Consider the following 23,716-nt stretch of genomic DNA (forward strand, 5'->3'; position numbering starts at 1 on the left):
GAATCAATCTTTCTTAATGTCTTTCAATTCTCTCCTACATTATTTAGCACCTGCCATTCATCGTCCTTTGCTTATAGCAGTCCTGTCCTATCAGCTTTAACAAAGGATACTAGTAGGAGAAGAAGGGACAGCTATCTGAGCAAGAATTAGTAAGAAATGTATAAGTTACAAGAACATGAGAGCTTAGAAAAGGAGAGGAAGAAATGGGAGAGCCATCCCACTCACAAACTTAACCACAGCTGTCTCTCTCCCCTGGGCTGTCTTGCGTATTTGCTTGTTAAAATGTATGTGCTGGTGGGTAGAGAGTGAGTAGAGTACAACAAAGACAAAAAGACAACGTAGAGAAGAGAAAGAAAATTTAAAAAAATTACTGACAAAATGAATGTACACTGGAGGGCTGGAAGAGCTAAGGCCTCCAGATGGAAAGCTGCAATGTGGACGGTCCTCCCCACCCCGGCCATGGAAAAGCAGCTTGAGGAATATTTTTGGAGCATCCACTTCTGCCAGACCTTGTGCTAGGTCACTATGAGAAGCTGCAATAATTATCACATCATATTCATAGTTTTCCTGTTCTAATATCTCTCTGTCAATTACATGATGTGGTAGAGATTATTTTTTTTTATTTTAATTTTTTTGTGGTTGTTGAGTATACAGTAAAACATACAATTTCTACATGTATAGTCCAGTGACAATGATTCTGTTCTTTGTGTTGTGTAATTCTCGTTCTCTTTTCTGAATTCTTTCTCTCTCATTAGAATCAACTCACTGCCCTCTAGGATGCCTGTGTAATATTCTAGTTGCTTTTGTAAATTTGATCCTATATAGATTGATCTTAAAGGGCACAATACTCAAGGCATTATCTTTACTAGTTAAGCTTTTTGTTTGTTTGTTTTAAAAGTCTGGTTTTATTTGTCTCAGGGGACATTTTTGGCTTAAGGTCTAAAGATGATCTTGAAATTGGAGAAGATAAGGTTCCTAAAATTCCTGGTGGGGAGAAAAATTGTGCTTAGGGCATGGGGGTCAGAAATAAACCTAATAAACACTCATAAACAGTTTTTTACTCCTAACTGTCATTTATTGTTGTTGTTAGGCACTGGCTAGTCAGAACTGACCCTCCAGCATGTTTTCACGGGCGCAGGAGAGCGCTCATCTTTCTCCCTTGTGGAGAAGCTGGTAGATGCGAACAGTAAGTCTTTGAGTTGGCAGTGCAGCTTCTTACCACTAAACCACCAGAATGCCCTTTAGTCTCACTAAAATAACACAAAAATGTTCACATTAAAAACGTGATCTTGGGGAAATAATTCCAGGCATTTATTCAGTCTCCGTGGCTCAAAAAAAATTAGATCCTCTGCTATTTTGAAATTCTGTTCTTTAATATGATCCTTTTGATCAAGAGTCTTTTTAAAAAATTCTTATTGTCCTTTGGATGAAAGTTTATATATCAAATCAGGTTCCCATCTAATAGTTACTCCATAAATTGTTCAGAGACAGTGGTTAAATTTTTCTGAGTGCTGCTAACACTATCATTACATTCCTTCTGGATGTTCTGCTTCCAGTAATCTGGTTCCTCTGTCCTCTTAACCCTCTCATCTTTATTTCAGGGTCATTGTCGACTATTTGGCTGATCACAGTTCTTGATGATTTATTTTTCTTCTTCCACTGCAACAGATACTCAAGGAAATCCTGTCATGGTCTCTCCAAGTGAATAGTAAAATTAGTAATAGTCCTTAAGCCACTGTTACTTAGTTTGGATTCTTACAATCAGCTATTATTTGCTTGTAAGCTCAAAGCTAAAAAACTATAAATGTGTTCAATAAGACTGCAATGGAAGTTAAAGAAAACAAGAGTAAATAAAGGCTGGTCAGGCAGCTCAATGTAGTTAATTTGCATTTGACACCTTCTCAAGATTAATTCGGTTATGGTCTAACTCTTTAACTCTTGTATATATTTGGAGATGTAACCACCTAAGCGGATCTCTGTCCTAGGGATTCTCCTTCTACTTAACCCTCTTTGCCTCCAACACCTGCGTGCGCGCGCACGCGCGCACACACACACACACACACACACACACACACACACACACACACACTCTCTGAAGGTTAGAGACAGAGAGGAAAGGAGAAGGAGAGGGCAGAGATTGAGAAAGGAAGAGAGAAGAACTGGTGTTTGGGTTTAAATGATTAGACAAAACCAAACCAGGAACCCCCCCCCCCCCGCCCCAAAACCTCAAATAAAAACAACAAAATACTTGTCTTCTGGACACCAGGATAATTTTGAGTCTCAACTTCAGAGACCCGCTACAGTCACATTAGTGTGTATGTTAGTGTTAGACTCTGGACAAGAGCAATCTGAGGCAAGAATAGTCGGGATCTACAAGAGGACAACTCAGAAGATAGACTGACATGAATCAAATACACAAAATTCATGTAGAGCCAATCAGAACCTTGTCAAAGAAAACCTAATCATTGAATTCACCTACAAAGACAGCAATTCAATCCTGGAATTGAGACTATAGTTGGCTAGGAGGCTTCACTACTACTTGCTGTGTGGACAGGGGGATAATGGAAACTCCTAGGGTGTTGTCCAGCAGTGCCAGGCCGTGTCGTGGAGGAACCACTGCATGTAGAAAACTCAGGCACTGAGAGCAACATTACCGCAGACATGCTCTGATTCTGTGGCATAAAGCACCCGAAGCATGAGGCGTTTTAGCTTACCTATTCACACATCAAATATATTTATGGATATGTGGGGGTGTTTGAAGAGAGGCAGAATTAGGTGCAATCAAGACTCACAGTACATTCTCCCTTAAAGGAAAACCAAAAAGGCTGTAAACATTCAAAAAGAAAAAGAAGTGGGTATGTGCTGGGGTAGAGGGCTCGAGGGAGTTTCCACTGTTCTGTGTGTTTGTAGCTCTTTTGTTGATCTCTCTTTATGCCTCTTGAGATCATTCTAGATCGCTCTTCTCAGATTCTACCTACTTGTGTATAATCCTGGCAGCAGCTTGGAAATCCTTTTCTGGCCTTCTGCATGTAGATTGTGGTACACAGTTTGGGATGCTGGTTTCTATAGCCAGTTGGCACTATGCTCAAAGCTCAGAGACATCTTTGTAAAATGCTAACTAATGGCTATTATATTTACCATGCACCAAATATTGATACCTCAGAATGTTGACCTGACATCACAGGACACGTACCTTCTACCAGTGTATTCGTCACAACACTCATGATGCTGTTGATTCTGTCCTTTCGCCCATAGGAAGCCAGCTGCTCCATGGATACTAAGAGGGATCCAGGACCTTTCTTTTTAATTTCCACCTCAGTTGTAGCCTAAAACAAATGAACAAACAAACAAACAAACAAAAACACAACAGCAAATAGAGTGAGAAAAGTCTTACAAACTCAAGGCTGGGCCTTCTTGGATAGACATTCCACAGTGCAGGAAGAATATATGCTCATCTAGATTTTAAACTTTGGTCCTACAAGCCTGTTTCATGTCATGAAATAGAATAAAATGGATGATCATAGATCATCCTTGATTCTATAGGTGATAAGACTGAACTATTTAATGTTAATTCATACATATCTATAATGAACTGAAGAGAGTTGGTTGGTGACCTAAATACCTCATGTGATCAATTTCAAGCATAGATTAGAATGACTAGATTTCCTAGGGGCATTTGACAGAACTGGACTGTGAATCTACCTGACCTAGTTTCATAAACACAACATTTGTCTGGAACTGGACCACAGGATAAAACGAATAAAATTCACCTCTAATGATATTTATTAAGGGCAAAAAAATCCCTGACCACAACGACTATTACGTTGTTGTGTACTATTGAGTTGGGACCAACCCATAGCTGACTCTCCAGTGGGTTGTCAGAAGCAGTAAACTGCACAGGAGGAGAATGCTCATCTTTCTCCTGCAGAGTAGCTGGTGAGTTCGAAACACGTGCCTTTGGATGGGCAATGCAGCCTCTTCTCACTTGGCCACCAGAGTTTTCGCTAAAAGCACCAGCATTCAACCCAACTGTCTGGAAATTGAAAAAATGCTAACCTTTGGCCTAATTAAACTATAGCAGGTCAAAGTTCTACCACAAATTCCTATTTAACCTATAAATAGAAAATGAAAGGAAAAAATACAAACACCTATGATGTTGCTGATACTGAGTACCATCCAGTTAGAACCTATTCAAAGCTGATCCAGTGGGTTTTCAGAAGCTGTAAATTGCCCGGGAGAGACTGTTCACCTTTCTCCCTTGAAGCAGCTGGTGGATTTGAATCACATGCCTTTGGGCTGGCAGCGCCACTCCTCCCCATTAGGCTACCAGAGCTCCCTTAGCACGTAGTACATTTTAACTAAAACAAAAATGTTATCATGCTTTCTTTACATCGGCTTAGAAGAACACATGATGTTCTAAAAGTAGCTATAAAAAACAATAAATAAAACCACATCACTCACAATGCTCAAATTCCCAAGAAAGAAAGGAAAAAAGCAGCAAATATTACACAACATAATTACATGCTCCACCCTGGGCAACTAGTATGCTGGCTCATAGCAAGGGCTTTTAAATATCATTTGCTTGTGTTCTTTATGCCAATCTGATATTCTAGACGAGATCAGGCTTAGTGGGACACCTTAAAATTGAGCTTTCCAGCAACTCTACCATCTACTGTAACCATACATCCATGTAGATTTGAGTGCTTCTTCCTCAGGAAAAGTCCGAGGCAAAACCATAAGGTCACACCTTTGTAGTCATCACTGTCCAGGGGGCAGAGAAAGGATGATAGGTTTGTATGAGGCTAGAGAAGCAAGTAGCAGTAACAGAATGATCTTAGCCTTTTACGTGTTTTTTTTTAAAAGAAAAATACATATCGCATTTCTGTCAAATGTGTTTTGACTAACAGTGACTGTGAGGCAGCAGGACTGGCCCAGAGAGTTTCCAAGGCTTTATGGGAGCCAAGTGCCTTGTGGGTTTGAACTCCTGATCTTTCAGTTAGCAATCAAGTGCTGAAACTCTGCGCCATCAGGACACACTCTACGGATGCCTATTATTCTCTCCTCTAACCCCTAGTGAGATGGGGAGTGGAACTGTTCAACTGGAAGGTAAGTGCTTAGAATCAACTAGTTGTTCCATGGGGGGAAAGGTGGGCCATCTCCTCCCATGTGATTTACTGCCTCTAAAAACATGCTGGAAGGTCAGCTATGAGTTGATTCTGACTTGATGGGACATGACAACAGAGAACACACATAAATAATTGTTGCTGCTAGATGCTATTGAATTGATTTCAACTCAAAGAACAAGCAAACCCCCATGATCAGAACAAAAAACTGCCTGCTCTAGCACCACCATGACCGTGAGAGTTGAGCCCACTGTTGCAGACACTGTGACAATCTGTCACTTAGCATTGAGGATCTTCCTCTTCCCTCTGCCCTCCCAGCCCCAGTCTGCTGATGGTCACAGGACGAAGAAAAAGAGCAGTTGCCATTAGGTACCGTCAAGTCGACTGCCACTCACAGCCACCCTATGAGTAACAGATCGAAACCTTGCCCTATCTCGTGCCATCGTTGACTCTCTCCACCTTGGTCAAGTTCATTGTTGCAGTCATTCTACTGATCCATCTTGTTGTTGTTATGTGCTGCTCAGTACAACTCACAGTGACCCTATGAACAACAGATCTGAACCCTGTCCTATCCTGTGCCAGCTGCATTATCTCTTACATACATTGCTGCAGTCACTGTGTCAATCCATTTCACTGAGGGTCTTCCTCTCTTTTGCTGGTCTGCCATCTTTCCAAGTGTGATGTCCCTTTCATCCTAACATCATGCCCACAGTATGTCAGATGGAGCTGTGCCATCCTTATCTCGGAGGAGCACTGTGGTTTCACATTCTCCAAGACACATCCATTTGTTCTTTTTTACAGCCCATGGGATTTTCAGTACTTTCTTCCAGCATCACAACACAAAGGCATCGATTCTTCCTTTTTTATCCTTATTCATTGTCCAGCTCAGATGCATAAGCAGACCTGCCCAAAGGCTACAGCAGGTCTGACCTGGGGGCCTTGGGCTTTACTCAGTATAACCGGCTTTGAGCCTTTTCTTGGTCAAGAGCTTCTTCGCAGTGCTGCTGTGAGTAGTGACCCTTCCTGTGAAAACTACACATTGACACGCATATACTGGATCTTCCACTTTTCTGCTCTCTACTTTAACAAGCATGATGTCCTTCTCCTGGGACTGGTCTCTTTTGATAACATGCCTAAGGTATGTTAGACTAAGTCTCATCATCTTTGCCTTCAGGAAGCACTATGGGTGTATGTGTGTTTAGGCACCACTGAATTGACTCCAACTGATAAGGACCTTGTAGATGACAGAACAAAACACTGTGGGACCTGATGCTATCTCTACAAGAGCTTCTGTTTGGAATCCTTTGTTGCAGCCACCATGTCAATGCAGCTCCTTGAGGGTCATCTTCTTTTTCACTGAACCACTGTTTGGCCAAACATGATCTCATGCTTGATAACAAAGTACAAGACAAAAATCCCACCACCCTCACTTTTAAGGAACGTTTGGCTTTATTTCTTCTGTTCATTATTCTCGTGTGGTACATTCAATATTCTCCACCAATACCATGATGCAAAGCAATAATTTTGTTTTCAGTCCCCTTTATTAATTATTCAGTTTTACATGTGTATGAGGTGGTTGAAAATACTGGGTCAGGTGTAACTTAATCCTCAAAGTGGTGTCTTTGATTTTCAATACTTTAAAGATGTTAGTTGTAGCAAATCTGACCAATGTCATATGTCATTTGATTTCTTAACTGCTGCTTCCATGCACACTGATTGCGGTCCAGACAAAACACCCTCAGTCTTCCCCATTGATCATGGTGATAGGGTTTACTGGCCCAGGAGCGAGGATTTTTGTTTTACATTGAGGTGCTATAGTCTCAGGTCTTTATCAGTAAGTGCTTCAGATTCTCTTCTCTCTCAGAAAGCAAGGTGTGCCATCTGCACACTGCAGACTGTTTGTCTAATGAGTCTTCCTTTAACCCTAATGCCACATTCTTCTTCATAGCATTCAGATTATCAAATTATTTTCTCAGCATACATATTGAAAGGCATGGTAAAACTATGATGCATACCTTTTCTGATTGTAAAACACACACAAGATACGCCTATTCTGTCCGAACAACTGTGTCTTCTTGGTCTAATGTACAAGTTCTACATGAGCCTAATTAACTGTTTTGGAATTTTTATTCTTCATGTTATCAATAATTTGTTATGGAGCCACATAGTCACATGTCTTGGTATAATCAATGAAAAACAGGCAAGCATCTTTCTGGTATTTCTTTTGTCAGCCAATGCCCATCTGATATCAGCAACAGTATTCCTTATTTCTCATCATCTTCTGAATCCTATTACAATTATAAACCTGAAAACTCTAACTATTGCATTTAAAGTTTACTTGTCTCTTTTCTAGGGACTTGCTTAGGGAAGAGTGAAGAATGGTAATTTGCCTTTTACTAGATGTATAGTAGGGACCTCTGGTGGCTGACTGGCAAGGGGTTGTGCTGTCAATCCTTAGGCACGTGGTTTGAAATCACCAGCTGCTCTGAGGGAGAAAGATAGGCAATCTCTTCCTGTACAATCCATTGCCTCTAAAACCTTGCTGGAGGGTCAGCTATGATTCAACAGTCCATAACAACAAAAACAACAACAACAACTTTTGAATCCATTCTGCTTATCTGGCAGTTCTCTGGCATACTACTGTTTTGGAATTATTTTTTAGCAAGGTTTTACTTGCATGTGCTACTGATACTGTTTGATAATTGTCACATTCTGTTAGATCACCTCCCTTTGGATGGGTATAAAAATATTCCATTTGGTTGGCCAAGTAGTTGCCTTCCAAATTTCCTGACATAGGTTGAGGGCTTCTAGTGCTAAAGTTGTTAGTTAAAACATCTCAAGCAGTCTCCTACCAATTCCCAACGACTTGCTTTTCACCAGTCCTTTCAATGAGGCTTAGATGTTCTCCTTCAAAATTCCAAGTTCCTGATCATATGTTATCATGTAAAGTAGTCCACCAAGTCCGCAGAATGTCTGTCAAGTCTTTTTGTTATAGTGACTGTGTATTCCCTCCAACATCTTTTGATGCCTCCTGCATCATACAATATTTTTCTCATGTTGTTGTATACCATCAAGTCAGAGCTGTCCCATAGCTGACCCTTCAGTGGTTTTTGGAGGCAGTTAATTGCACAGGAGGAGAATGCTCATCCTTCCCTCACAGAGCAGCTGGGAGACTCAAGCCGCGTGCCTGAAGGATTGCAGAACAGCTTCTTGTCACTAGGCCACTAGAGCTTCCTGATAGCTTAAGGAATGCTAACCAAGTTCCTCCCTTTTGGGGAGACATCTCAATGTCAAGAAGACAAATATTCTTATCCTTGGTCTGAGATTGAAACTGTCACAAGTTCATCTTGCTTGGATCCACAATTAATACCCTTGGTACCACCAGTAAAGAAATAAAGAGACTCAATGCACTGGGAAAATCTGCAGTTAGAGACCTCTCCAAATTATTGAGGAGTAATGATGTCAGTTTGAGAACGAAAGTACATCTGATTTAGGCCATGGTCTTTCCAATTACCAGCTATGCATCTTAGAGGTGGACAATGAATAAGCATGACAGAAATATTATTGATGCCTTTGAGCTGTGGTGTTGAAGAAGAGCACTGAACATCTTATGGATGGCCAAGAGAATGAACAGATACATCTTGGAGAGGATGCAGCAGTAGTGTTCTTTGGAGGCAAGAATGATGAGGCTTCACCTCACTTACTTTGGGCATGTTGCTTGGAGGGGCTATTCCTTGAAGAAGGACAGGATTCTGGGAAGGGTGAAGGGTCGGCAAAGGAGAAGACGACCCTCAACTACGTGGACTGACAAAGTGACTGCTGCAATGGGCTCTTGTATGTCAGGAAGTGTGAGAACAGTGCAGGATAGAACAGGGTTCAGATGTTTTGTTCATAGGTTTGCTGAGTTGTACTTGACTCAACAGCACCTAACAACAACAATGATCTTTGCGCACTTCATTACAATACTTTGCTTCTCTTGTTCTTGAGTTATCCTCTGAAATTTTACATTCACTTCTTTTATTAATAGTCTCTTGCATTCATTTTAGCCACTCTACATTCAAGAGCAAGTTTCGGTCATTTTTGACACCCATTTTAGCTTTTCCTTTATTTCCTGTTTTTAAAATAACTCTTCTTTCTTCATGTATGAATGATATCCTTGATGTTATTCCCACAAGTTGTCTGGTCTTCAGTCATTAGTATTCATTGCTTCAAATCTGCTCTTGAGAGGATCTCTAAAATCAGATGAGATATATGCAAGGTTGTACCTGGCTCTCTTGGACTTGAGCAATTGATTACCTATTTCCTCAGTTTGTCCCTGGTCTTGTTGTTACTGATGATACTGAACACCTCTAGATGCAGTCAATTTGATTCCTATGTATTTCATTTGGCAAGATCCACATGTAGACTTGTTATTTATGTTGAAAAAGTTATTTCCAACAAATAAATAATTAATTTTGCAAAATTCTAAGGTAATATTTTTTAACTAATGATCCCTCTACTTTGTTTTCAGCTTTTACATTCTAATAGCCAGTAATTATCAATGCACTTTGATTGTACGTTTTGTCAATCTCAGACTGCAAAAATTAGTAAAAACCTCCCATTTATTTATCTTTGACCTTAGTGGTTGGTACATAAGTTTGCACAACAGTTGTTTTGTAGATGTACGGTTATTATAACTGACCATTCATAGTTCAGGACTGATTTTGCAATTTTTTTTTATGATGAATCTAATGCCATTCCTCTTTAATTTTTCGTTTTAGGACCACATGATGAGCCAGTTCAAAATGACCAGTTCCAGCCCATTTCAATTCACTAATGCCTAGGATTGAAGTTGTCAACGATTTCATTTACTTGGGTTCACAATCAACAACATTGGTAGTAGTCTTCAAGAAACAAAAGATGTATTACAATGGGAAGATCCTGGAGAAAGTTCTAAAGAACAAAGATGTCAGCTTGAATATTAATGTGCCTGATCCAAGCCATTGTATTTGCTATTGCTTCCTATGCATATGAAAGTTGGACAATGAATAAAGAAGACCAATGAAGAATTGATGCCTTTGAATTGTGGTGTTAGCAAATACTATTGAATATGCTATGAACCATTAAAAGATAAACAAATTTGTCTTGACAGAAGTGCAAATAGAATGCTCCTTAGAAGTAAGGATTATGAAACTTCATCTCACATACTTTGGGTATATTTTTAGGAGGAACTGTTGTTGTTATGTGCCGTCGAGTCGTCTGCAACTCATAGCGACCCTATGTACAACAGCCCTAAACTCCGCTCTGTCCTGTGCCAATCACACTGTCTCCAACACTCCCATCCCAATTATCCCAGTCACTGAATCAATCCATCTCATAGAGGGCCTTCCTCTCCTGTGCCGTCCCTCCACCCTCCCAAGCATGATGTCCCTCTCTAAGGACCGGTCTCTCCTCACAACATGTGCAAAGTATGTTAGACGGAGCCTCAGAATCCTTGCCTCCAAGGAGCCACCCGGTTTAACCCTTTCCAGGACAAATCTTTGTTTTCCTAGCAGTCTATGGTATTCTCAATACTCTTCTCCAGCACCACATCTCAAAGGCATCAATTCTCCTTCTAGGAGGAACTAGTTCTTGTAAAAAGACATCATGGTGCAAAAAGGTAGAAGGTAAGTGAAATACAGGAAGACCTTTATGAGATGGATTGAACTGGTGACTATCACAACAGGCTTGAGTGTGATAAAGATCATAGAATATTACAAGACAGAGTGAGGTTCAGATGTTTATGCATTCTATTGCACTTTTGAGGACATCAAATTATTCTAGATTCATACTTTGTACATTCTACACTCCAATTCCCTATTGGAAGCATCATGATAGATCGTGAAGAGGTTGAGATTGTTAACAGCTTTAGTTTGTTTTCCTCCATAATCAACACTCTTGGCACCAACAGCCAGAAAATTAAAAAATGTATTGCATTGGGAAAGTCTGCTGTCAGGGACCTCTCCAGAGTACTGAAGAGCAATGATGTCACTCTGGAGACTATGGTGTGCCTGATACAGGCCATGATCATTGCAATCAGTTGCTACACATCAGAGAATCAATGATTAGTGATGATAGAAGGAGAACTGATGCCTTTGAGCTGTGGTGCTGGAGAAGAGTATTGAATATACTGCTAAGAAAATGAACAGGTTTGTCTTGGAGACGGTTAAACCAGGCTGCTCCTTGGAGAAAAGGATTCTGAAGCTCTGTCTGACATACTTTGGACATGCTGCAAGAAGGGACCAGTCCTTGGATAGGGATGTCATGCTTGGGAGGGTGGAGGGACAGCACAGAAGAGGAAGACCCTCTATGAGGTGGATTGATTCAGTGACTGGGAGTAATGGGAGTAGGTGTGTCAGAGACAGTGAGATTGACACAGGATAGAGCAGCGTTTAGGGCTGTTGCACATAGGGTCAGTATGAGTTGTAGGTGACTTGACGGCACATAACAACAACATGCTCCAATTACTAATGGATCTTTACAGTTGTGTCTTCTCATTTTGAGTCATGCCACATCAGCAGATGAAGGGCTTGAAAACTTTACTCTGTCCATACTGACTCTACTCTGAAGAGGTAGCTTTTCCTCAGTGGTATCTGAATTCTTTCCAACCTGAGTGTCTCATCTTCCGGCACTATAATAGACAGTGTTTTGCTATTGTTTATAATGTTTCATTGGCTAGATTTTCAGAGGTGAATTGCTAGGTCCTCCTACCAAGTATGTCTTAGTCTAGAAACTCTGCTGAAACTTTTCCACGATGGTATTTGACATAATGGGGGATTCTGCTGGTCTCTGAAATACTGGTGGCACAGCTTCCAGCAACCAGGATATGTAAGCCACCACAGTGCAACAAATATACATCTATCTGGTATTCTAGTCTATAGGGAGGGAGTTCTGGTGGTACAGTCCATAGGGAGTTATGCTGCTAACCCAGAGTCTGTGCCTTTCTCAGTTCAAATGCAACAGTGGCTCCACAGGAAGAAGATGGACAATCTCTTCCTTTGCAATTTACAGCCTTCGAAATTTCACTAGAGGGTCAGCAATGAGTAGGTTCCAACCACACCTGAATTGATAAGATACACACACACACACACACACACACACACACACACACACACACACTGGATGAGTAAAGCCCTTCTGTCCTATGAGTCACTGTAGATGGCACATAACAACAACAATAAACCTTTTTATGTAACCAAGAAATCTGCATCAATCTTCAACAAATGGTGCTGCCAAAACTGGACTGCTACCTGCAGTAAGATCCACATCTCACACCACACACAAAAATCAACTCAAGGAGGATCAGAGCCCTAGGGATTAAGCGCAAAATCATAAAGATCATAAAAGACAAAGTGAGATCAAACTTTTGAAGGCCTAGCCTATTGTAAAGAGTCTTGCAAATAAAACCAGAAATGCACAACCAGGAGAGGATGAAAATCAACAAATGGGATCTTCTGAAAATTAAATCTCTGTGAGATTAAAAATGGTGCAACCCCTGTGAAAAGCAGTATGGCGCTTTCTCAAAAAGTTGCAAATAGAGATACCATTTGACCCAGCAATTCCACTACTGGGAATATACCCTGAAGAGACCATAGCTGACATCCAAGCAGATATATGCACACCCATGTTTATTGCAGCTTTGTTCACAATAGCAAGGAGTTGGAAACAACCTAAGTGCCCATCAACAAACGAATGGCTAGAGAAGCTGTGGTATATTTGCACAATGGAATACTATGCTGCATTAAAAAACAAGGAACTCATGCAATATTATTCAAAATGGTTGACTCTGGAGAACATTATGCTGAGTGAAATATCCCAGTCACAAAAGGACAAATATTACATGATGCCACTGTTGTAGAATGGGACTGTTGTTGGGGTTGGGGAGAGACTGAGTAAGATGGGTTCAATAATGTATACTGCACTGAAACAGAGGAGGGAGAAAACTGTTTAAAAGAGATATATAACTAGGTATTTCTGTCATCACAGGAGACTAGAGCGAGGGCTACATGGTGGAGGGGACCTGGGGGAGGGTTTGTAAAACAATGGAAGAATCTTTTCTTTTACTTTTCCATAATTTCTGGACTCATGTACTCATAACTTGTTAGTCAAATTTGTGTCTTCTAGGTTGCAACACCCCCCGCCCCATGATACATCTTCAAGGATATGAACATGTACGGCCAAGCACAATCAATAAGAGTGCATCTAAATTCCAAAATCAATCTCCATAATAGTCTATGTGTTTCCTACTGCCAAAGGGGCCCTTTAGAGTAGTGAGAGAAGATCTTCACCCTGAAACCCACAGTGTCCCTTTTCAGCAGGAAGTAGCTAAGAGAATACGCCATCCCCTTTTCCTTATGACTCAGGGTGAAGTCTCTCTCAGGGAGGAGTGATAGGGAATGACAAAGGACACACTGACAAAGAAGATTAATCAGAACTGGCTTTGACAAGCACTGTGGCATTTGGACAAGAACAAACTGGGAGGAGGGTAGAGAGAATAGTGCAACAATGAATGAATGGAAACCCAAAATCTCTGTAAATGTTTATGAAAATTAATAAAATATAATTATAGAAAAAAAAAGAACAAGATGAAAAAAAAACACTTTCAAATAGAGTGAAAGAAAACCTACTGACTGGGAAAAAACATTTGACAATGACAACTCAGACAAGGGTTTCATACTGAAAGTTTACAGATTACTACAGGGCCTCCACAAGGAAAAGACTGATAACACAATCACAAAATAGGCAAAAGATATGGCAAGACTTCACAAATAAAGACATTCAAATGGCCAACAGTCACATGAAGAAATGCTCAAAATTACTGACAATCAGAGGGATGCAAATTGAAACATCAATGAGATGAAATTCCATCCCAGTAGCAATGTTTAGTATGACAGCAAGCAATGAATGCTGGAGATGGTATGGAGATATGGGAACTTTCATGCCCTACTGGTCAGATTGTAAAATGGTACAACCACTCTGGAAGGAAGTTTGGTGCTTCCTCAAGAAGCTGAGCATATGCGTATGACAACAATCTGGAACAAGGGATGCATTGTGGGGTGGGCTGGGGGAGAGGTGGTGGGGGGGAAGAGAAGGAAATGTGCAACAATGAATAAAAGAAAAAAAGCTGAACATAGAAATCCGATATGACCCAGCTACTGCACTGCTAGGGATATACCCCAAGGAATATAGAACTAAGACACAAAAGGAGATTTGTACACCAATGTTCGCAGCAGCATTTTTCATAACAGTAAGAAAATAGAAACAACCCAACTGTCCATCAACAAAGTAATGGATTGAGTAATTATGATATGTTCACACACTGGAACATTATACAGCAATAAGGAGCAATGATTTTGTAAAATATATAACATGAGAGAGGCTGGAGAGCATTATGCTGAGTGAACTAACTCAGTCTTATAAGGACAAATACTACAAAAGATCATTACTGTAAAAATAGAAGGATAACTAGTAAGATTTGTAAAAAAGTAAAAAAGGGGAAAAGGAAGGAGCTGGAGGGCAGAGGGTACAGAGGGGAAGAAATCATTAGTATAGCAGAGTCTGGTGAGCAGAGGGGTGTGTGTGTGTGTGAAGGAATTAGGAAATATCCAATGAGGACCTTAAAAGATGGAGTAATAGTAGGCATAGATTAATAATTATTAATTTTATAAAACACTATGTATATGATGTCAGTCTGGAGATTAAGATGCACCTGATAAAGGCTATGCATCAGAGAGCTGGACAATGAGTAAGGATGATAGAAGGAGAATTGATGCCTTTCAGCTGTGGTGTTGGAGAAGAGTATAGAAAATATACCACGACTGCTAAGAGAATGAACAGGTTCATCCAGGAGAGGGTTAAACTAGGCTTCTCCTGGGAGGCAAGGATTCTGAAGTTTCATCTGACATACTTTGTACTTGTTGTGAGGAGGGACCAGTCCTTGGAGAGGGACGTCATGCTTGGGAGGGTGGAGGGACAGCACATGATGTTCCTTTCAAAGGAAGTCTCTCTCCTAGCAATATGCCCAAAGTATATTAGACCAAGCTTTACCAGCCTTGCCCCCAAGGAGCATCCTGGATTCCAAGGAACAGTCCGCATTTTTTAATTTGTTCTTTTGTCAGTCTGTGGATATTTGGTACTGTTCTCCAACTTCACAACTCAAAGGCATCAATTCTTCCATCATCCTTATTCACTGACCAGCTCTCAGATTTATGGCAAGTGACTGACAAGACTGTAGTGACTGAAAACATCATGGTAGATGGAGAAAAGTTTGAAGTTTTATCTTATTTGGATCCACAATCAATTCCTATGGTAACAGCAGTCAAGAAGTAAAAAGACCTGTTGCACTGGAAAAATCCACCGTTAGGATCTTGCCAGAGTGCTAAAGATCTCAGTAGAAAGATCAAAGTGAGCCTGATCCAAAAATGAATAAGGATGTCCTGGTTTGGGCAATGAGTAAAGATGACAGAGGAAGAATTGATGCCTTAGAGTTGTGGTGGTGGAGAAGAGTATTGGATATCCCATAGACTGTCAAATGAACAAACAAATATGCCTTGGAGAAAGTGCAGCTAGGATGTTTCTAAGCAAGGATGGTGAAACTCTGTCTTGCATACTTTAGACACGTTGTCAGGAGGGACCAGTTAGCCCTTGGAAAAGGCAGAGGGTTAGAGAAAAGAAGACCTTCAACAAGATGGACTGACAAGTCCAACAGGATAGCTGTAACAGTGGGTTTAAGTATATCAGCGATGGCAAGGCTAGCACAGGACAGGGCAAGGTTCAGATGTGTTGTTCACAGGGTTGCTATGAGTAGTCGTCAACTTGATGACCCCTAACAATAACAACAGCACCCTTCTGTAAATCCAGTACATAGTAGATAATTTTAATAATGTTGATCCTTAGAGTACTTTGAGATCTGATAGACAAGCTTACTGATCAAGGAAGGATGAAATGGCATTTAATAAACTTGGTGCTGAAGTTTAGATCTTCTGGATATAGCAATATATAAATTCTCAGCCTTTAGTAATATCTATCCTAGAAATCTACATTAAGGAAGATCAAGTCTGAAAAATGTGATTAAATTGTTAAATTATCACTTAATAATCTTTGTTAGAAAGGGAAAAAAAATAAGGTAATAGTTAAAAATAATCAACACAAGTGAAAAAAAACCCACCTCACCCCAAACTTATTAAGACAGAAGAAGGATCATTTCTCCCCACCAAAATCATTTCTGTAGTATTCAAATTTGTTCTAAAGTTCTCAAATATCCACAGAGGGAATAGAGTAATCTTATATAAACTCTTCCAGAAAACATGGCAAAGACCACATCAACTTACTTTGTTTCAACAATTTTTTTAAATTTGTTTTAACTTTTTAGAAATAAAACACTAACTTGATACTTGATCCCCAATACCAAACACTGAAAACATTATTAGAAAAGAAAATGACAGACCAGTATCTTCTTGACCAGAAATTAAAAAATACTAAAAACATAAGTAAAAAGAATCCAGCAATATATACCAAAGATAATAATAAATTATGATGAAATAGGATTTATCATAGGAAAGCTATGTCAGTTTAATACTAGAAAAAAAGTTAATTTATCACAGTGAGAAAAAAGGGGAGAAAAGCCACATGATTATATCAAAGATGCAAGAAAAGAAATTTGACAAAAATGTAACTTTTTATTAAAAAACATTTTCAGTATACAAAGATATAATATAAAATCTCTTATCTGATAAAAGACAACAGTGAAAAATCTTGTTGAAGATTATCCAAAACAATGAGAACAGAGAACTGCCAGAAATACAAACTGGGTTTAGAAGTGTCCATGGCACTAGGGCTATGATTGTCAATGTCAGATGGATCTTGGCTGAAAGCTCAGAGTAACAGAAGGATTTATATTTATAATTTATAGATCATATAGCCCTGGTGTGTCCACTTGCCATACAGCAGTAACTTGTGGTTGCTGTGAGGCTGAACACTGTGACACAGATGTGTCAAAAGCGTTAATGGTCGGTTACCCAATGCGGACAGTGTGGGCTGGAGCTCCCCAATTAAAACAAGCTTGGAAGGAGGAGTGGCATCCACTTCCGTAATAGCTTGCCCTCGGAAACCCTATGAACCTGGAGAGAGGATGAGAGACACCCAAGCGTTGAGGACTCTCCTATGACTCAACAGCACTTAACAACAACAACAACAACAACAACAACAACAACATACAAAGGCATTTGACTATATGGATCACAAAAATTGTGGCTAACATCAAGAAGAATAGGAATTCCAGAACACTTGATTGTGCTAATGCAAAATCTATACCTAGAACAGGAAGCTGTCATATGAACAGCAAGGGAACACAGCATAGCTCAAAATCAAGAAATCAATCTTGAAAAACAGATCACCCAGGATGCTGGACTTTATGAAGAAGCTTGTGGCATCAGGATTGGAAGAAGATTCATCAATAACATGTATTATGCTGATGATACAACCCTGCTTACCAGAACTGAGGAGAACTTGAAGTGTTTGCCACAGAGGTCAAGGACTGCAGTCTTCAATATGGATTACATCTCAATATCAAGAAAAGAGAGATCCTCTTTACCAGGTGGATTGGCAGTATCATGACAGATAAAAGAATGAGATTGTTAACAATTTCATCTTGCTTGGATCAACAATCAACATTCTCGGAACCAGCAGTCAGGACCTCTCTAGAGCGCACAGGGGGGGAGTGGGACCTAAATATCACCAAGAAAGAATTCCCAGGAGTGGAGTGCATCCTTTTGGACCCAGCCCCTGTACCAGGAAGTTCTTTAACATCATGGAAGGCTAAGAGCCATGGAGAGCTCCAAGGAAGACCAAGCCTACAGATACTGAAGGAAACAAGCATCTTCCTCCAGAACTGATAGAGAGGGGCTCCTCCTAGATGTGTCTGCTGAATTAGGAATTTTAGCCTTTAGCATAAAACTGTAAGAGAAAAATATGTTTGTTTTGTTATCGCAGCACTAGATTGCTAAGATAAATGTCAACATAAAAAAAAAATCATCTGCATTTTTCTATCCTACCCACCAATTGTGGCATCAGGATTGGTGGAAGATCTATCAACAATCTGAATTATGCAGATGACACAACCCTGCTACCCTGCTTGCTGAAACTGAGGAGGACCTGAAGTGCTTGCTGCAGAAAGTCAAGGACTGCAGCCTCCAATATGGATCAAAGACAAAGATTCTCACCACTGGACCAATTAGCAGCATCAGGATGGATAGTGAAGAGATTGAGATTGTTAACAACTTTAGTTTGCTTGGCTCACAGTCAACAATTTGGCACCAGTAGCCAGGAAATTAAAAGATGTATTGCCATGGGAAAGTCTGCTGTTAGGGACCTCTCCAAAGTTCTGAAGAGCAATGGTGTCACTCTGGAGACTAAGGTGCATTAGACACAGGCCATAGTCTTTGCCATCACTTGTTATGCATCAGAGTGTTGGACAATAACTAGGGAGGATAAAAGGAGAACTGATGCCTTTGAGCTGTGGTGCTAGAGAAGAGTATTGCGTGTACTATGGACTGTTAAGAAAACAAACAGATTCATCCTGGAGAGGGTTAAACTGTGCTGCTCCTTGGAGGCAAGGATTCTGAGGCTTCATCTGACATACTTTGGACATGTTGTAAGGAGGGACCGGTCCTTGGAGAGGGACATCATGCTTGCGAGGGTGGAGGGACAGCGCAGGAGGGGAAGACCCTCAATGAGATAGATGTATTGATTCAGTGACTAGGGTAATAGGAATGGGTGTGTTGGAGGCAGTGCAACTGGCACAAGATAGAGCAGGGTAGGGTTTAGGGCTGTTGTAAATAGGGTTGCTAAGAGTCACAAGTGACTCGACGGTACTTCACAACACAACCCACCAAGAAACTTAGAAATAAATATTTAAAAGCTATACCTTTTATAATAGCTATAAAAGTATCAAATACTAAGGAAGGAATATAATGAAAGATGCATAGGATCCCTACTATATATAATTTTGATGAGAGAAACTGTAAAAGATGTAAAAAAAAAATAAGCAACATTCACACAGATTATAGCATGTAACAATAAAAGTAGGGTGTCCCTTTTCCTCAAATTAATCTATAGATTCAATGTATTCAGTACCAAAATCCTAGCTAGATGTTTTAAACAAACTGACAAAATAATTCTAAAATTTCTAAGGACATGCAAAGAATCTAGAATTGGAAAACAGAGATCTTGTTATTATTGGTCAGAGTGCTTACACTATCTCATTTCAAGACTTATTACAAAGCAGCAATATTCACTATCACAAGAACATGGAAACAGCCCAAATGTCCAACCACAAACGAATGGATTGAGAAATTATGGTACATTCACACAATGGAATACTATGCAGCACACAGGAGCAATAACTTTGTAAATTATTACCTAACTTGGGAAGGACTGGAGAGCTTTACGCTGGGTTAACTAACTCTGTCCCATAAGGATAAATATTATATAAAACCATTATTGTAGAATGAGTATAAGGATTCAGGAGGGGTGAGAAAGGGTGGAAGCAGAGGGATGTAGATGTACAGGAGGAAGAGGGGATTAACTTGATGGGTGGGGGAGTGAGGGAAAGTGAAAGAATTTGTTCAAATTTGTATTAGAATTTTGTAAACTAGTAGGGAAAATGTATATGAATGAAACATACTGTAAAGATATTGTTATATGAAAATCAATAAAAATATTTAAACACCCCCCCCAAAAAAAAACCCAAAGTTACAATAATCAAGGCAAATGTAGTATTGATATAGATAGAGACACACAGACCAAAGGAACAGAAACGACCACAATCTGACCTGCCATGTATGTGTCAACTGATTTTTCACTAATATATAACTCAATTCAGTAGGGAAAAGCTTTTTAACAAATGGTGCTAAAGAAACTGGGTATCCATCTAGGTTGACCCTATCTCACATCACATACGAAAACCGATTTTGGGAGAACAAGAAACTTGAAGGCAAAACCAAGAACCATAAAGTTCACAGAAACAAAATATCATCAGGATCTTTGAGACAAATGTTTCTTGTGCAAGATATAAAAACAATATTAAAAAAAAAGGATACACTGGACTTTATAAAAATTAGAATGCATATGTAAAAAAGGACTTACTCTAGAGCATATAAAGCTCTAGCAAATAACTAACACAAAGGCAAAAAACCCAGTTAAAATATAGGTAAAAGATTTGAACAAACAGCTCACAAAAGAAGATACAGGAGAAGCCAATAAACAAAAGAAAAGATGCTCATCACTATTAGTAATTAAAGAAATGCACAATAATCAATCTGATTTGTGTGCATACGGTCAGGTGAAATCCATGTGCATAGCCAGCACTTATGGTTTTTAAATAAAATGTATTTGCTATGAATAAATCATTGTGCTGAATTCTATTAATTCTATCCCCAGCCTCATTTCTGTCACCAAGTCCATGCTTTCCAACTATTGATCTTTCTTCTCTGTTTCCAATTTTGCATTCCAGTCATCCATTATTATTAATGCATCTTGGTTGTATGTTTGATTGATTTCTGACTGCAAACATTGATAGAAATAAACTATTTCCTCCTCTTTGGCTCTGGTTGTTGGTGTATAAATTTGAATGACAGTGGTATTATCTTCCTTGTATGCAAATGGATATTTTCCTGTCACTCATAACATTGTATTTCAATATGTATCGAGAAATGGCCTTTTTAGCTATGAAAGCAATACCATTTTTTCCTCACCTTTTCATCTCTAGCATAGCAGATCATATGATTGTGGGATTCAAAATGTCCCATGCCATCCATCTCATGTCACCAATACCTAGTATGTCAATATTTATGTGTTCCATTTCTTTCTTAACAATGCCCAGTTTTCCTATAGTCACACTTCTCACATTCCATGTTCCAGTCATTAGTTTTTGCTTACAACTGTTTGTTCTCCTTTGTGATTCCAAATTTCAGGACTCAGCCTCAGTTACCATATCTGTTATTCTACTCAATGAGTGCTCTATTGTACATAGGGTTTTCGAAGGCCTGTTATATTTTGGAAGTGGATGGCCCATTCTTTTCAATATTTTATATAGACAAAGATGCTAAAATCAAAAGCTAACAACTCCAAATGCTGGCTATGATACGAAATAATGGGAACCAATATATTGTTTGTTGTTGTTGATTGCTTTTGAGTAGAGCACGACTCATAGTGACCCTGTGAACAAAAGGCCTGAAGCCTCTCTATAACTACTGACATATATCAAAGTTCATAGACTTTCCAGAGGCATGTTGGTTAGGAAGTGGCTGCCACTCCTGCTTCCAAAATATTGTTTGCAGGAGCATAAAAATGGTATCCTATTCTGAAGAGCTATTTCGTTGTCTCTTCTAAAATGAAACATACATTTTTGGTTTGGCCAAGAGATTTCACCCTGAGGCATACATCCAATGAAAACATATATCCACAAAAAAGTCACACAGGTATGCTCACTGCAAGCTTATTCATAATGGTAACAAACTGGAAATAACTTAAATGTCCACCATATTAGAAGAGCTCTGTACTAAACTCATACAATGAAATACCACTCAAAAATAAAAGGCATGAACTACTGATAAGCAAAAGAACATGAAGTTCTTTTGAAAACATCTCATTGCAGAAAGAAGCCTGATTAAAATATTGACATACAATATTTTAATATTGTAAAATATTAAATATTCCACATGTACAAAAATTTAAACCTGGCATAAAATGTGGAAGTAGTTGTATGGAGGTGCGAAGAGACTGATTTGAAAATGTATGTATGCATGTATTCTCTGGGAAAGTCTTGTGGACAGGAGTTTTCTAAACAATCATCTATTGATCAGAGAGTTCATTCCTCACTTCTTTTTTACTCACTATTTTGTTAACCCTTGGGGAGAATAACCCAATGTACTATTGGGATACTGAATATGAACACAATGGGTGAAAATATGTATAACGTAAAAAAGTTATCGGTACTTACCAGATCAGACTGAGCAATGAGAGAACTAATAAGCCAAAAGTGTCCAAGAAAGACAAATTTAAAAGTGCTCAGTATAAGTCAGGGGCTAAATTAATGCCCAAAGAGAACCATATTTGCATTATTAAGAAAAACTAATTCGTTAAACAGCTTTAGTCTCCTTGGCTCCACAATCAACACTCTTGGTGCCAGCAGCCAGGAAACTAAAAGACAAATTGCACTGGGAAAGTCTGCTATCAGAGACCTCTCTAAAGTACTGAAGAGCAACAATGTCAGTCTGGAGACTAAGGTGTGCCTGATTCAGTCCATGGTCTTTGCAATTACTTGCTATGCATAAGAAAGCTGGACAATGACTAGGGATGACAGAAGGAGAATTGATGCCTTTGAGCTGTGGTGCTGGAGAAGTGTTTCCTATACCATGGACTGCTACGAGGACAAACAAGTTCATCCTAGAGAGGGTGATACCAGGCTGCTCCTTGGCGGCAAGGATTCTGAGACTTCATCTGACATACTTTGGACTTGTTGCAAGACAAGAACAGTCTTTAGAGAGGGACATCATGCTTGGGAGAGTGGAGGGACGTGCAAGAGAGGAAGACCCTTGATGAGATTTTTCATTAAAATTAATTAAAAAAGATACTATTTATGAAATAAAAAGTATGGTATAAAATAAAAAAAGGGGGGGAAATGGCAAGTCCTGGTTATTTTACTATTCTCTTTTTTTTTCTTCTTTTTTTTAAGGGGGTGGTAATTTAAAAAAATAAAAGTTGGAGCGAGCTCTGGTGGCCTAGTGGCAAGAAGGTGCATTGCAATCTGAGAGGTGAGCGGTTCAAATCCACCAGATGCTTTGCTGGAGAAGGAGGAACAATTTCCTCCTGTACCAGTCAAATCTGATTTGACGGTACACACACACACACACACACACACACACACACACACATAATAAAAATAAAAAAATAAATTTTGTATAACATAAATGTTAGTATTTTAAGTGCTCAATTCAGTGGATTTTTGGTATATTCACCAAGGATAACTATCACAACTACCTAATTCCAGACCACTTCAATCACAGCAGAGAAACCCTCAACCTGTTAGGAGTCATTCCCTACAATCTCTGGTAACTACTAATCTGCTATCTCTATGGAGTTGCCTACTATGGATAGTCCATGTAAAGGAAATCATAGAGTGTGTTTGGCTTTTTTCACTTGTTGTTGTTGTTAAGTGTCGTAGAGTCACCTGTGACTCAAAGCGCCCCTATGTAGAATAGCCCTAAACCCTTCTCTATCCTGTGCCAATCTCACTGTCTCCAACACATCTACCCACATTATCCCAGTTACTGAATCAATCCACCTCATCAAGGGTCTTCCTCTCCTGTGTTGTCCCTCCACCCTCCCAAGCATGACGTTCCTCTCCAAGGACCGGTCTCTCCTTGTAACATGTCCAAAGTCACACGAAGCCTCAGAATCCTTGCCTCCAAGTAGCAGCCTGGTTTAACCCTCTTCAGCATGAACGTTTTCATTTTCTTCGTAGTCCATGGTATATTCAACACTCTTCTCCAACACCACAGCTCAAAGACATCAAT

At 39.5% G+C, this 23,716-nt stretch overlaps 1 protein-coding gene across 4 annotated transcripts in view; it reads right to left on the reverse strand.

Annotated features, from left to right (window-relative positions):
• The window catches only part of SCN8A (sodium channel, voltage gated, type VIII, alpha subunit), a 352,497-nt gene that overhangs the window by 83,357 nt on the left and 245,424 nt on the right, over positions 1–23,716 (reverse strand). For all 4 annotated transcript variants that reach the window (XM_006900213.1, XM_006900211.1, XM_006900212.1 and 1 more), the window contains one exon: positions 3,194–3,326. In XM_006900213.1, coding sequence (XP_006900275.1) covers positions 3,194–3,326 — 133 coding nt within the window. The remainder of the gene's footprint in view (positions 1–3,193; positions 3,327–23,716) is intronic.

The sequence above is a fragment of the Elephantulus edwardii genome, unplaced genomic scaffold, assembly GCF_000299155.1.
Source record: "Elephantulus edwardii isolate Elephantulus edwardi_28Jun2011 unplaced genomic scaffold, EleEdw1.0 scaffold00278, whole genome shotgun sequence".
In the NCBI taxonomy this organism is placed as follows: domain Eukaryota; kingdom Metazoa; phylum Chordata; class Mammalia; order Macroscelidea; family Macroscelididae; genus Elephantulus; species Elephantulus edwardii.